Raw genomic sequence first — 16586 nt, 5'->3', positions numbered from 1 at the left:
GGATACCTGCCTTGTCCTGTTAGCTCAGAGATGACCGCACCGGGTCACTGACTCACAGTCGGACCGCGTGAGCCGCTGGGAGGATTAGTCTAAATGGCATGCGAAAGAGGGATGTTCATTCATTTGTCCATTCCGCTCTCTCCTTAGCCATGTGTCACAGCGGTTGAGGATGGCGGGCCGCATTAGAACCGGACTTCTCCTGCGTCACATCAGCGGGTTACTGCATTGGGCTGATTTCACACCTGCAGTCTGGCTCTCTCTCTCCGTCAAAGCAACGACGCCACCTTGTGGCTAAAGCTACGGCCACTCTCACTGGCAATCTCTATTCCCGTCTTTCACTTTCACAGACGGACGAACGCAACCGGCTGGGTAAACGCACACGCACACACACCGGCAAACCCTGACACGCCCGTGCACTCCGACGACAACTGACACCCGCCCACAAACCGACGATACACACCGCCACACAACACTGACTACCACGCAGGATGGCGGTTTCAGACGCGAGTGAATCATCCGTTGGATAATGATGAGAGGCTTAGACGATGATCAGCAGGCGTCTCCTCCGTGTGATACTAATCAGGGACTGCAGTTTGGAGAAATTAGCCATCATCTCTTCTCCCGCTCCCCCTCTCTCTCTCCTCATTCCTCGTTCCTGAATTGTGATGGCCACTTAGTTTCTCATAACTTAGAAGCGCTTATTGAGAATTTGATGGTAACGTTTAAGCGATAACGTTCTGCAGGCACATTTTCAACAGTGACCTTTTTCAGCTGACGTTTTATACGTTTTCTATTCAGGGCAACGTAGCGACTGCGCTTGTGATTTAGCCTACAAAAAGCAAGGGAAACATTATGGAGATTTGTTCTTCGAGATAAGCAATATATTATAGATTAAAATAGTTTCACAAGTGAAGGAAAAAGTTAATTGTGTTTTTTTTTTTTGGTCATTCATGAAGTGTTCATCCCTTTGGGTTCCTAATGTTGAGAGTAGAGCAGTGAGGGTTTCTCCATATATGCCTGTCTGAAAGGAATGTTATTTGGTAGAGAGATGAGGAACCATGGCTAGGAGAAGTGGGCCATGACAGGGCAAAGGAGTTAAGACCATAAGGCCTGTCCTACCCAGAACCCACCAGCACCCGGACTTGCACTTGGATCAGTTATCTGAAAAGGACAGTTTAAGCCTTTTAGCTAAGACATTAGGAAATGTGTTGTGGTCTACAAAAGCACAGAGACAGAGTTGAAAGCAATTCCTTTGGAATATGAAACCTGTAATTTCAGGCACGTTCCCCCTAAACAAACTCAGAATAGAGCTGTCTCCAACACATCTATTGTGAATATCTACGGCGGCCATCTTGACAACTGCTTCGAGGTGTTATCTAGAGTCTGAACATCAACCTGTTTTCTTTTGATGCTATGACTTCAGAGGATGAAGGAGACCCTGATGAACCGTGGTGAGTGTCTATACATGGACTTTGGAAAACTAAAATGTGTCCGGCGTTTGAGAGCGCCTTCACACACTCAATATTCCAGATGTGCTACAGTGCGTGTCATGTCAGAAACCACCAGGGATGAGTCATTAGGCATCCACAACAACAACGTGAAAAGTGAGGCAACCCTCTAAGATGAATACATAAAAACTACTTTGATAAAATTCTATTCAAAACTGCCCTTCAGTAAATGACCTCAGCTGGCTACAACAGCCATCTGTCCCAAGCAGCGCACGACTTCTAAAAAGACAGACGCATACATGTTGGTGAAAATGTTTGTGTTAATAAGGCTTGCCTAAAAAACAAACCGGAATGCCGTTCCGGACCGTACCAACCGAAGTCAAGCACAGGTCATAAGTCATATAAAGGAAACATCAACATAGTATCAAAGTAGAGCACTGGGTCGCCACAACCCACCAGCCACTTCAGTAGTACCTGGTATGGATTCCACAAGTGTCCCAGACCTCAGTTGGAAGGATGTGATGCTATTTTTCCATTTTTTTTTTTTTAATATTGTGTTTTTTTTAGGTCGCTCCAGAATCTCCCATGAGACCTCACCACTGTTGTCCTGTGGACGGGGGGAAACGTCATCCTGGGAGATACATCATTTTCCCAGGTGTGTCTTTTATTTTGACCGTTACCTGTTCACCACCTAGTTCGCCGGCCCCTTCTGTGGGACCGGTGATGTCAGCCCCAGAAAGCCACGGTCCACACGCTGGGACTCATCCTCCGCCCGGCAGGCTGCCAGCGTACGGAGCTGCGTGATGAATTGCGCAGCGTTCCTCCGCTTGACATTTCCCATTAAAACCAGGCAGTGCCTTATTTCCATTCGACATGCACAGACACAGACCTCATCACTTCTGCTGTCCCTGCGTTATTACTGGCTGGAATGGAATGGATTGTTTCATCACTTCTGCTGTCCCTGTATTATCATTGGCTGATGGAATGGAGTGCCTCATCACTCCTGCTGTCCCTGCATTTTCACTGGCTGGTGCGGAATGGATCGCTTCACCACTTCTGCTGTCCCGGCATTATCATTGGCTGATGAAATGGATCGCCGCCTCACTTCTGCTGTCCTTGCATTATCATTGGCTGATGAAATGGATCGCCGCCTCACTTCTGCTGTCCTTGCATTATTATTGGCTGATGGAATGGATCGCCGCATCACTTCTGCTGTCCCTGCATATCATTGGTTGATGGAATGGATCACCGCATCACTTCTGCTGTCCCTGCATATCATTGGCTGACGGAATGGATCGCCGCCTCACTTCTGCTGTCCCTGCATATCATTGGCTGACGGAATGGATCATCTCAATCACTTCTGCTGTCCCTGCATTATCATTGGTTGTTGGAAGGGATCGCCTCATCACTTCTGCATTCCCTGAATATCATTGGCTGTTGGAAAAGATCGCCTCCTTACATCTGCTGTACCTGCATTATTATTGTCTGGAGCGGAATGGATCGTCTCATCATTTCCGCTGTCCCTGCGTTATCATTGGATATATTGCCTTCGGCAGTTCAGCAAAGAAGTAATGAGGCGATCCATACCACCAGCCAATAATAACGCAGGGTAAGCAGAACGTTCCCTGTCCAGGAGATATGAAGGGAGAGGGGAAGAGTGGAAGAAGGGGGTTGGGGACGCAAAGAGAAGGAGGTAGCGTGAGAGAGGAAGAGAAAGAGTGACTGTCTTTGAACAACGAAACAACAAATGGGGCTAGAGTGGTTGGCACTGACCCGCGGGTGTATGTTACATTTGAGAATTGCACGATGTGGACACAACCCAGTGGGATGATTACGCAATCGTCACCATGACAGTATGCTATTAAGACTGCTTTACAATGGTTTATGTAGTCCAGCTTCAGATGGCATACTGTCAGTTGAATTGAAAGGCTCCCCTGATGGAAGTTTAAGTAGCTGGCATGAAGTGGAAATATCGGGAGTTCAAAACTTTATGCAAATCTAGTACAGGCAATACGATATTAATAAAGAACAATATTAAGTTCACATATCCACGCACCGATCGGGACCTATTTTATCATAAGCTAATTACTGTAAGTTTTCCAAACTAGTCAAGTAACAGATTAGACAAACGGCAAATACCTGACTCCATTATCCCAGGCCTCGCACTCCAACAGACGTTCGGGAAACATCCAGTAAAGTAGCAAACCACAGTGATTCATTCTCAAACTTTCCCCAAAACAACCTACATTTTATCCTAATAGCGGGATTACAATATGTACTCAATTATTGACTGGGCGCTGCAACCAATGTACAGTAAAACCTCATTGGGAAAACCTTGTGTTTGCCTATATCATTCTATAGTCTTAGCCTTGGGCTCAACTGTAATTACAATCCCGTATTAGTGTACATCACCATAAACACACCACACAATGAAAACATGTCATCTGGGATATCCCCCAGAATGTGTTTATATCCCCCAGAATGTGTGCTGAACTGATCCGGGACCACCTATACCACGAACGCACCCACTGAGAAATAATGACACTCCGTAGAAGTAGAACAACAATAGCCCACCCACCTTGGGCTAATTGACTGGAATGGAGATGCCTGTTCTGGGAATACTACGGAGGCAGTAACCAATAGCACGACAGAGCTTAGATCAGGGCGCGGGACTGAAATGGTATAGGGCAGGGCCTTCTCAACAGACAACAGGCTTTAGTTTAATGAGGAGTTCCGTGGCGTATACCTTCACACTGTCACAATGTGACACCACACTCAGAATGCCATTCAAAGTGATCTTAAGTTAAATGTTTTAGTGGCCATAAGATATTTTGAATTATATTTTATATTTTTATCGTCAGTTCTGCTTGGTCTTGTATGTCTTATTAACATTTTACATGTGATTACACTGTCGCAATACCAGGCTCAGCTACAAAATAGACCTTGGTCTCAGTTGATGTATGTGTATAAATAAAGGTAAATAAGATGTGTTCAAGTTGATTTGGATTGGGGTGTGTATCTCCTACGGCAGGTACTCTCACCCTACATTGCCATATCCGTTCCACCAATCCCAGGCCCTGACAATGACAAGTGACATTCCAATGAGTGCACCAAGGCACCAACAACAAGCGGAAAGTATGGAAACTATTCTTCATCTAAAAAGCGACAATAAAAGAGTTAGAAGTAGCAGAGACTGAAGACAATCTACTTGTCAGAATTAAAGAAATAGCTAAATGTAGGTTTCTGTGTGTGTACCGATCTTCAAAGTAAATGGGACATGTAAAAGAGAGAAGCTTCTAGAGTGAAAACCCCAATTCAGTCATGACAGGCTGGTTACAGCACGCTAATCTCTCCGGGGAATACAGTAAAAGACAGAAAACAACTATGAAATGCTACGGTTTGTAGCTATCAGACTGACATAGGCAGCAGAATAATGTTCTCATCACAAAATGGAGGGTTCATTATCCTGAAGTCTTCTTCTTTATTACTAAATAAAGTATGCGTTTTTTAAATAGGAGTGTTGTCACAATACTCCCACTTCCTTAACAGCATTCAACATGCTTTACATTTCAGTCATTTAGCTGATGATCTCATCCAGAGCATCTTTTATATACATTTTTGATCGCGTAAATTCAGAACCTATAGTAATTCACAATGTTATTATTCGGAGTAGAGGGGATGAATGAGCCAATTGGAAGCCGGCGATGATTACTGTAGGTGGTCATGAAATTATGATGGCCAGTCTAGAAACGTCGCCTGTTTAACATCCCATCTGAAAGATGGCACCTAACACAAGGCTATTTCTCAGCATCACTTCAAGCAACATCTGGTCTCCCATCTAGGGACTGATCAGGACCAACCCGGCTTAGCATCAAAGCTAAGCCAGCAGTGGGCTGATGGACACCATGCTACTTTGACCATGTACAGCCCCGGAAAAAATTAAGAGACCACTGCACCTTTTTCTATCCTTTCCAAAAAAGCTGAAAAGGAAAGTTTTGAGTGTGGAACAGCTAACAGCCTTCAATTTGCAGTGGTCTCTTGATTTTAACCCTTCTGTTCCTCACTCAAATCCTTCCTTTTCGGCTTTTTTGGAAAGGAAAGAAAAAGGTGCTGTGGTCTCTTAATTTTTTCCAGAGCTGTATAGTAATAACTTACAGATAATTAACCCAAGCATAAGGTGCATTGTGACTTATTCCAACCTCTTAATTGTGACTTCGATGTCATTTGGATTATAGAACCACATGGATTGGAGCAATAGATATTCCAAGTTTCATACAATTACCTTTATCTACGTTATTCACATCAACCTTTTATATGAATGGGGTGGAACCGGGATATTGAATAGGTTCCATTGGAGCTTTCGGTTAGTCTCGATGAAAGGACTAAAGCATTCTCTTTGACTCACAGAAACGTCAGTCGAATTTAACAGCGGTCGAAATCCCTCTGAATGCACGTTCTGCCACTGCAGTAACAGAGACAAGCGCCACAGAGAAAGCCTCGGAACATCAGGTCAGGAATGAACAACACACAGACAAACACACGCGTGGTCATGAGTGCGTGTGCGTTTGTGTATGTGTGTCAGGTAAGAGTGAGGCGATGGTTGCCTCGGTAACACAGCACAGAGGCCACTGTGTTTTCCCGTAGAGCCAGCGGGAGAGAGGAATGTGGCATGACGTCGCAGGAGAAGGGAAGAGCAACAGTCTTAGACACACATACACACAGACTGCAACCAGTGTGTTGTATGCGCACACGTGTGCGGTGCACGCTCATATCTACAGTGTGTATGTGTGCATAACCTTCTGAATGAGGAACTTCTCGTTCCTAGCATGAAAAGGGGAGAGGGAGAGAAAGAGACGGTTTGCAATGGGTTAAAGTATTGACGCAAAAATTAGGTTTTTCTTTTACCTGATAAGTCGTCTTGTATCATTCTGATATTGCTTTTGCCTGCCTACCTCTACAAAAACTGCTGTTCGTTGTCCCCTGTTATTCATGTCTTAAACAGGCAGCCGATTTGTATGAAGTTTATTGACACACAATTCTGTGATGTCCAGGTCAAGACGTGTCCTTCTGGGGGACATCTGGCCAAGCCGTTCTGCTTCATATGACACTGCTCGCTCATCCAGTTGGCATTCACCCGCACTTACGCACTTAGAACTGAGCGCAGTCTCTGGCCAACCCCGTTGCATGCAGGTGGCCGACCCAACACAGGAGCTGCCAGAGCGCCAACGAGGCACGGCAACCCGGTACGACATCCTACCAGTCCATCCGGATGGGGCCAAGACAGTTTGAACCACCCCCTGCTGGAGCCCCAGGGAATGCTGTCAATTTGTCATCCACACTTCAAGTCCTATTGTTCGTGTGATAGTATTTACAATTAATTCCTAGTTATAGCCAGCTAATGAAAATGTGTGAGCATGTGCTACAATCTCTCTTACATAATAATTACAAGGCCTTGTAACCCACTGTTGAGTTGCCCTGAAACTAAGCCACTGTTCTTCTCAGGCTAAACAATGATTGACATACTGTATCGAACACAAGACAGTGGTCTTGCAATGAGCTGAGACCGACAGAAGTAAAGCGAAAGAGACAGACAGACAGACAGAGAGAGAGAATGCAAAAAGAGAGCAACCTGTACACAGCCAGGATCGGTTTGTGTCACACCAACATTACAATCCCTTTGTAGTGCACACTACTTTTGACCCATTGGGCACTGGAGAAAACAAGTGCACTTTAAAGGCACTCTGTCTCTTTAAGAAATACGCATAGGAGGAGTCCTGCAATGGCATGGACACTGAAAAAACTGCATGTGTTTACATTTTGTCAATGGTGTGTAGGTTGATGCCTTTCTATCCCCAGAGAAGTCTGAAGTGATGAAATTCAGCGTAAGAAGGTACCTATTCAAAACAGGTCAATGGTAAAACGAACATATACACAAAGGAAACAACTATGAACAAATTCATCTATGTTTAGGAACTGAGGTAACCCTTTGAGTCTGTCAAGCAGATTTTAGACAGTACCCTGGCCAGCGCTCACTAACCCACGCCACCCACACACACACACACACACACACACACACACACACACACACACACACACACACACACACACACAGACACACACACTGCCCAGGTGCAAATTAGTTTGTTTTTGTATAAAGACCAAAGAGGTACCTCTTTCTGCACACACAAACACACACACACACTGGAAAACACTGGAAGCCCAGGTGCGAAGGGGGTTTGTTGTTGTATGAACCAAAGCCAGGTCTCACTCTTTCTCTCTCCTGCGTAAACACACACATACACACGCACACCCCCATAAGCTCCCGTTGTAGGTTGGCGTGTGGTTGAAAGGTAGCCTTTGATCTAACAGTCCAGCATGTAGGGAGGAAGCAGAGAGGAGAAGCTGTCCATCTGAAAATGATACTTAACCCTCAGCCTGAATGAAATGAACCAGATCCACACAGGCCACTCATAAATCATTTTATTAACCAGGTAGTTCGAACCGTGAGCGTTGGTTGTCAGAGCGTTGGTTGTGAGATGTATGCCCCGGCTATTAAAGAACATTTCATTTTCCCTTTTCTAATCGCGGTGGTAACCGGTTGTATGAGAGTGATACGGAACCTCAGGGATTTTGTGGTATATCACCGTTATAACATGGCTACGGAATTCCGCGATGCGTTGTGCCTAAGAACAGGCCATGTTATATTGGCCGTATATCACATCCCCTCAACATTACCGCTCAACTACAGTAGTATTGTACTTTTAGGGTTGAGCGTGTAAGTGTTTACTCCGATTATTTTTCAGAGGTAACATTTCATCAGCTCCGTCTTTGCCATAAACATAATACAAAGACCACTTACAAATACACAATGTGATCGTATAGTTTGCGAGTAGATCGCTGATAGTTGGCCTGCACCAGTGACAGCCCCAGGTCTGAGGGAAATATGTGATGTCAAGAATAAGCCTATTGCACCCCATAATTTGCCTCGAGCACCCCATAATAAGCCTCGAGCACCACATAATAAGCCTAGAGCAACACATAATAAGCCTAGAGCACCACATAATAAGCCTAGAGCACCACATAATAAGCCTAGAGCACCCCTTTCAGAAAGAAAGGAATCATTCAGTGAAAATATTTCTATCTTTACACATCCTTGAGTTCCTTTCTCTCTTTTTGGCTTAAATGTCCTGGTACTTTGGTATATGATGCAGTTATTTTAACAGTAAAATTGCTGTGTTATTTGAGATCCTGGTTGAATATCAATAATACACCACCATATTATACTTTGTTATATTATATATTGTATATTGTTATATATATTGATGTATATTGTTATATATTGTTTGATGGTTATTCTCTGAATACTCATCCTTCTTTTGATGCTAAAACCACTGCTGGTGTTTGGGCAAAGATCTCTATTTTTCTTTCATCAAAGTGCCAATGCCATTTATAAAACTGCAGATGCTTAAAATCTTTTGTTGCCCATAATAGTTGTTCTGGCAACCCTTCTTAATAGGGTATTTGCATGAAGGTGGTTTCTAATAGAAGATCTGGAAATTTGGTGATGACAAGATACAAGCAAATTGCTCTTGGATTGTGAAATCACTGTTATATGTTAGTTAGCCATAAAATGTTATGACATATGTCATGGAAAACAACTTTCGGGCACCCTAGGGTGACCAGCTGCCAAAAATCTCAGGCTGCATCTTTAAAAGTAGAACATTCAATTAAATAAATTAGCGGTTATTTGTGAATAAAATATATATTTTACCAAACAAGATAACAACAAATAAGATAACGTTTACTATACTAGGCCTACACCATATGACAAATGTTACGGTAGATCTCAGTAATTTAGTACAGAATTGGTTTTATTTCTTTGCCCCAGAGTCAATGAAATAGCCTATAAACACGCCACTTGTAGCACTGCTATCCACCATCAAAACTGAGGATCAGCACCTTACCTATTACCCCACTTCACTTGTAGGCTGCCGTCACAGCCTTACTGAAGCATAGAAAGTAAAGACAAAAGTACCAAATATTGCGACAAATTGTTAATTATTTACTTAAAGCCAAGGTAAAGCTTTCTAATTAATCTACCCAAAAAGGAAAGTTGCGGCGGTTTAGGGAGAGTGCATGATGGAAAGAAACGATGAATGACAGGTAAACAAACATACGTCAAAGCAAATGTGCCCAGAAGCCACTACAGACTGCTCTACCACCGATTGTCAAGTTCAGGTCGTGTCCTCGAGACATCTATTTTTTCAACAATGTAATGCAAAATGTGCACAAATTCTGTATTGTTGGCACTTACCTTAGATACGAACTTGGATTCTTTTTCTTTCTCCTCATAGCGACCGAGGGGCATTAACAGCTCGTCCTCGCAACAGATGAAACTCACAGTACATCCCATATAGAAAGATTCACCGCAAAATGATCCATTCAAAACAACATCGCCTTAAATTGTGTTGCGTCTCTCTATTCTTACAAATCAAAGCGTAGCTTACGGCAGCAATTTCGAAATATATAAACTGACCACAAATCACGCAGGTGGAGCTCCGCGAGGGTACAACTCGTGCTCCAGTCTTCTCAAAAAGTCTCGCATTGACAAAATGTCTGTTCCAAGACTTTCAGTTGCGAGATTAATTTGGAAAGCTATGATTTTATACCTTATTTCACCCAGTATTCCCATTTAGATTTGGCGGGTAAAATCTGTTGACTACCTTCACCTACTCCACGCAGAGGAGAGGATCAAAAACACCTGAAATCAAGGATGTCTGTAATTTAACTCCGCACTCTCCCTGCTTTCGCCTCTCGTAACCTGCCCACTAGCCTACTTAGAACACAAAGATGTGTTCCCTTGATGAACGTAGTCTCGCTTTCATGAAATGAAAGAATTATAAATATTATCTTAAGTCTTTGAAAGTGTGTACTAATCATTAATTATGTATCAAATGCATATTAAGTCACATTTAACTGTCTTTAAACTCGAATTGCTATAAATCCATTCCAAGCCCTAAATTTGTATTGTCGTTTGTACATCCCCCCACAAAGCATGGACACAAAGTGTTGTTTATGCACAACAATACCTTTCTACAATACTGTCTCCAGCGATTAACTGACCCTTGTAAGGAGGGAAAAATCTAAAACAGTAATAAGGTGAAAGGTACAGTAAGACAGCTGTAAAATGGATCCCTACTAGCAGAAATACACATACTATTCAGCAGAATGTGTGAGTAGGTGCATGTCTTCTTAGGGGCCTTGTGTGATAAGAGATTAACAATCTTGAACCCCTGCCATAAATGGTCAAATCTAATCTATTTTGTCATTCTCTGGCCCAAACAATAACCCTTGGGTGCCATGTCTCTCTCAGTGCTACATAGTGCCCTGGTCTTGACTGCAACTCTGCGGGCCGTGGACACAAGTAGAGCACTAGGCAGTGGGTGCCATTTCAACAAACAGCAACAACCGGTGAAAGTGAGGCAGTCGGAGACATCTGGACAGGGTGTGTGGGGAAATTCTGACCCCACACCCAGTCATGACTACTTGGAGAGAGTACATTTCTCTGAGGTCATAACAAGAACGGTCAGATCTTTCAGATGAGAAAAAAAGTTGATATTCTGAGTCTGTGTGCATGTGCACGTGCCTGTGTGTGCGTACATACGTAAATGTGTTGGTATGTGTGTGCGTATCTGAGGCTTCCTCACGTTGATTGGTCCAAGGCTGATGAGCTGAAGTGTTGCTAGGATCACAATACTTTCATAATTTTTTCTGCTCAATTTGAGATCCAGGGCTATTCATAAAAGCCCCGGATGCTCAGGCCACTGATGATGAGGAAGTGCTTGAATAATGACATCCTCTAGATAAGCATATTTTTATATTCCTCCATTATCTTCCTTCATGGTGCTTTTATACAGCACATTAAAATGATAATTGCACAATAATAACAAGTGACCTAGATTGTTTCTTTTGGATTCATCACCTGTTGATATATTTATATGATTGAATTCCACCCATCGTTGTTTTGCAGGGGGATTTGGGCGGTGCCGTGGTTTCAGTGACCTCACCATGAAGTTGGCTGCCACTTCTCTGAGGGGACATGTTAATCTGTTCCTGCTTTACACCAAATCTTTCAAGTCCGAATTATATTGGTCAAGCCTGACCAGCAACAAAATGAAAACATTGCAACATGCGGTCACCATGTTCTCTCTCACTCTCACTCAAACCTTGACCACCCCCCACATTACACACACACACAATTACACACACCCGCAATATAACTCTCTCTCACACACACACACACACACACGTGATGGATCTGTATTGGGCTCTCCTCACTGCTCACCAAGGAATAGCTGGAATGAGGCCTATAAAACACATCTGTCTCATCCCTGGAGGAAGATCAGGTTCATAATGAGGTTGTTATAGAGTTATGGAGTAGTATATCTGTCATTCTCCATTTCATTCTCCCTGGGGATGCAAAAAACACATTTCATACAGAGACCAAACCACTTTCCTGTTTCAATGCTTAAACATTTGAAAATTAATTACCAATTTGTGCGTATAAATATATAGTGTTCCTTAGTTTAAGTAGTGGAGAGGAATTTGGAGTGGGCAGACTGCATCATTTCTGAAGTGCGAAATTCTCTCTGACACATATCAATTAATTTACACCCATGTTCATTTGAGACCCTATTCTGCTAGGAGCATGTTTGGTCTGTTAGCACACACAGACACATACATGCACAATGGTTAGATTATGTCCAGACTGTCACCCAGCTGTCCAGGGCTAATGACACATCCCCAAAAAATATTCTTTGCTCTTTGTGAGAATGTCTGCATGCTAGCGTTAAACAAGATGAGTGGGTTGAAAATTAGCATGTCTTTCGTCACGGAAAATGTTATTAGGTCCTAATTCAGACTTTTTCGATTTATTCCACTGTTTCCTCTCTTGAAGACATGGCAACACGTTGGTATTTATTAATGTTCTGTCCAAAAATTGCAGCCAGAGGCAAGTAAAATATTCTGCCCAGCAGTGAAACAACAATAAGTCCAGGCTATTAAAATCTTCCCTAAAGCTCCCCGGAAGGCCTTGGAGTCTCTAGTTGTTATGTGTTGCGATGGGTTGGGTTCACAACCCCCTATGTCAGTGCGAATTATCCCCACCCCCAGGGGGCCAATATCTGATTATTATTGGGGTCAGGGGTCAAAACCAGGAATGCTTCATGTACGTGTTGCCCAACACAAGCACTGTGTGTGGGAGTCTGAATGCTCTTCTGGCACCTCCCACACTGTTGTTGTGGAGAAACTGTGGCCACCTGCTCCAAGCCTGCTCCAGTGTTGGATTGGACTTCAGGAGGAGAGGAATATGTAGTCAAAAAAGAAAGTAAAGAGGGCTTTTGTCAACACCCCCCACCCCCCCCACTCCTCCGGTCTAACACCATGTTCTGACTCGGTTGTTTTGGCAGACTTTACAAGGTTGGGTAGATAAGGCTGGGTTTTTCTTACAAATCATACACAATGCACCAGTGATCTGAAGTAAGGCTTGTGAAAATGTTTTTTGTTATTGTAAGGCCACCGCTTAATTTTACTGATTGCACAGATTTATTTCATTTGTTTTCATTTCCATCTGCAGTCCTGAAATTATTACAGAAGTAAACACTCAAAGAGAAACTGGAACCTTTCTGTGACATTTAAAAAATGCAGAATACAGGGCATTTATCCCTGAGGAGATATCAACTCCATACCCCAAAAAGCTGTTTACCTGTGCTTAGGTTACTTTTCTGAGATTGTGTAAACACAGAAAACCATTCCAGGAAACCCTTAAAGAGGCACACGCCCCTTCAGTCCAAGTGCCCTTTGACCTAACGTCAAACTAAACTGTCTTCAGGATCATGTCAGCACCCTCGGGTTTGCTATGGCTATTAGTTAGCTGTGGCCACCTGAGACAAGACCTGGATGTGTGGGAAGCTCAAGGCGGAGGCCAAAGGTCAAGCTAGTGTTACAAGTGGACATTTGAAGACAATGGAGATTGACATGGTCATATCCTGTGCTGGGTTTTGGCTGTGGGGTTATCTGAATTAGTGAAGAGCAGGAAGAAAGACATAAAGACTGTTTTAGAGATGGGTAGAGGGGGCCAGGTGTTGGGGACACGGTGTACGAAGGATTTGCAGAGGGTTAAAGAGAGAGAGGGAGAGAAAGGAAGACAGAGGTTGTAAAGAGAAACATACAGTATAATGAGCATCAAGTGATGGAGATGAGAGATTGCATAAGGGCTTGTGTTTCTTGGTTGGTAGAGCATATTCCTTGCAATGGCAGGATTGTGTTTTTGGATTCCTGCAGGGGACCAGTAGAAAAGTATGAAAATATACTTTGTGAACCCGCTACTATAAGTTGTTTGACTAGATAACCTAAACTTATTTGGGTGATGTAGAGAGAGATGAAGGATGTGAAGAACAGAAGGCTAGGAGGCGACTCCAGGAGCAGTGTCTTGCCTGCGTTCCCACAGCATACTGGTGGTGGTCAGGCCCTTGACCCTAACTGCTCCTGTAAGGCGTTCTCATTAAGAACGACTCCTGCGTGCATACTGTTGGTTTTTCTTTTATATTTTCACCGCGGAACGTTGTACTGGGACACACCACAGCTAGCGTTTGAGTCTGGCCTGTGGCTCTTTCACCAGATACTTGATCCTCCATCTGTCTCCACTGACTCTGTGTATAAAAGCATGAGAATGCCTCATAATGTATTCGAAGTGAATGTTTGGCATGGTTTTGTGTGGAAAATCAAATTAGTATGATATGTAGGGTGCCATTAGTTTCACCATACCACTGCCTGGTTCTACTGGTTCTAAATCACCTGTCACCTGCTGGCCCAACCTACACCTTCCTACTCCTGCTTCATTGCCTCCATCCTCCTTCCTCTAAGGCTGCATCCCTAAAATCAATAACAGATATCAACTAAGGGACATGTCTTTTCTTTCTTCCTGAATTAATTGTAGCTCTAACTTTGGAAGGCTTTGAGCAGTCAACTGAGTTCCAATTGCATCTGAACAATACAACTCAGGTCCTGTTATAGAGACCATGACTGAAATCGAAATATTTGTGGTTTGCCTCAAAGGCCTGACGTGTCATTAGCATGGGCTTAACTAAAGTGATGTTTGTGAGCCAGTGCAGATCCCAATCTTATTTGTTTATTGACGTTTCACAGGGAGCTTCATTGGGACAGATGAGGATTAGTAGTTGCCACACCCACAGGCCAAATCTGGGGTGGCACCGTATCTTGTCAGGAAACTATCTCTATGTCATATTTAGTGCTTTTATAAAAAATTTAAAATAAAATTGTTATAGTAGTATGACCACATTTTCAGATTAGCCTTTTCTTATTATTAACTGAGTGTTTGGAATCCACAATGTAGAATGTCTGAAAGCCTTTGTAAATGAGACCATATACCACAGGAATGACTAGAGATACATTTCTTAAACGTTGCCTCCAAGCAAAATTCTGGTGCCACCTTGTCACTGTCTTCTCGTGCCTGGCAACTCCTGCCTCCCTGGGGACGTTGGCCTGTTACAGGCATGGTCAAATGAAAAGGGCTGTATAGCCACCACTCTGGAGTTGCCAAAAGGTGTGCCAAATCTTTTTGGCTTGTGTTGTCTTCATGCTGTGTAGTGTGATCAGCTCGCGGTGCTCAAGTGGTGCATAGCGGTGTACCGTTTTGGTTTCTCTCTCATCCCCAGCCGGCTGTTGTGCTCATTTGCGAGGCAGTTTGTATCGTTTGTGTCGCAGCTTTCCTTTTCACTCTTCACATCTACCTAAAGCCCTCTGGCTGTATCCATGACCGCCACCAGTATCTGGTCCCTGTGCTAGTTTCATATCAAGGACACAAGCTGAACACTTTGGCATTGCTTACCCATTAACAAATTCCTGCTCTACTTGGGTGACCTGATCAGTGCTATCAAATGAGGAGTTAAAGGATGACAGAGGAGGAGTAGGAGGAGGAAAAAGAGTGGGTGTTGAGGAAGGGAGGAGGCCTGGCGGGAAGAGGAGGCTTAACAATTCATCATGAATTGAATTAAGCCGGTATCTTATTCAGCTGCATGGCTTCAAAATCAAGGGCATTGGTGAAAACAAATGACTAGAAAAGTGTCTGTAAAAGATGTGACAAATCAGAGCATTCCATTTGTTCATATCATTATTTAGGCTAGCTCTACCCATCAGTCTCTGGAACCAATCAGAATGGTCAGAATGTCTTTGCCTTTTGGAAATCGATGGGGAAGGGAGAACAATGCTGACACATCCTGAAATAGAAATGGCCAAATGGTTGGATCAGTTTGGATGGGTAGCAAGGCCAGAGAGGGTGGTAGGCAGAGAGGAACCCTGCTGAAAACGTTGAGTGTGGATATTGCTTCCATTTGATGAATGAATGCATACTGTATATATAGTGGTGGTTTGATTTATGGTTGTAAAATATTTCTATATGTTTGAAATGCTGAAGTGGTATGTAAAGACATGTTTCATAACTACCCTTTAAGGTGTTGCGCAAAATTATTTAAACCAAGAAATCTAAAAACAGTTTCTTACTGTGCCGTAGTTATCTGAACATTATGTGTATAAATGAACCCTTATTAGAATATGTGAGTACTATCTTTTGAGTTTTTGTGTTCTTTCAAATCCCAGACTCCTAAACAGTATGTTCAATCATCTAAATGTGGGCATCCAAACAGATTATGCTATTTTAGTGACCTCATCCTTGCTGTGTTTACATGCTATTTAGGACTGCGGTGCAGAGGCAGCAATTATTCCCATTAAAAATGATGAGAGGACCGCCCTCTGCTGGTGGCAGCGAGGTACATCCTCCAATCCAGTTTTGTGTAATGATTAGATGAAGTCATCGCAAAACTATATACATTACGTATTGTGCTGAGGCATGTACTAAGAAACACGTTTCTAAACAACAATTTTTCTGTTGAGCAATATCATATCGAACGCTCCATTTGAAAGAAAATCCCTTTTTGGAGAACTTAACCAGATATAAAATGTTGACAAGGCAACATCAGTTACACGTTTGACTGCAGCAGAATTCTGTATGTTAACAGTAATCAGAGGGCATTAACCATCATTAAAAGGGCATGTTACCAA

General features: G+C 43.2%; 1 protein-coding gene across 13 annotated transcripts in view; it reads right to left on the bottom strand.

Annotated features, from left to right (window-relative positions):
- LOC105023728 (tensin) overlaps nucleotides 1-10076 on the bottom strand; it is a 134836-nt gene extending 124760 nt beyond the window's left edge. For 3 of the 13 annotated variants that reach the window (XM_034289541.1, XM_034289543.1, XM_034289544.1), the window contains exon 1: nucleotides 9763-10074. In XM_034289541.1, coding sequence (XP_034145432.1) covers nucleotides 9763-9861 — 99 coding nt within the window. In that variant the 5' untranslated portion in view covers nucleotides 9862-10074. Of the gene's footprint in view, nucleotides 1-9762 lie in introns of all 13 variants that reach the window. The other 10 variants (XM_034289550.1, XM_034289552.1, XM_020042336.2 and 7 more) reach the window with 8 other exon arrangements.
- Nucleotides 10077-16586: the final 6510 nt, after the last annotated feature.

The sequence above is a fragment of the Esox lucius genome, chromosome 22 (genome assembly GCF_011004845.1).
Source record: "Esox lucius isolate fEsoLuc1 chromosome 22, fEsoLuc1.pri, whole genome shotgun sequence".
Taxonomy (NCBI): Eukaryota; Metazoa; Chordata; class Actinopteri; order Esociformes; family Esocidae; genus Esox; species Esox lucius.
Note: the sequence above shows the minus strand (reverse complement) of the source record. Positions and strands in the feature narration are given on the sequence as shown.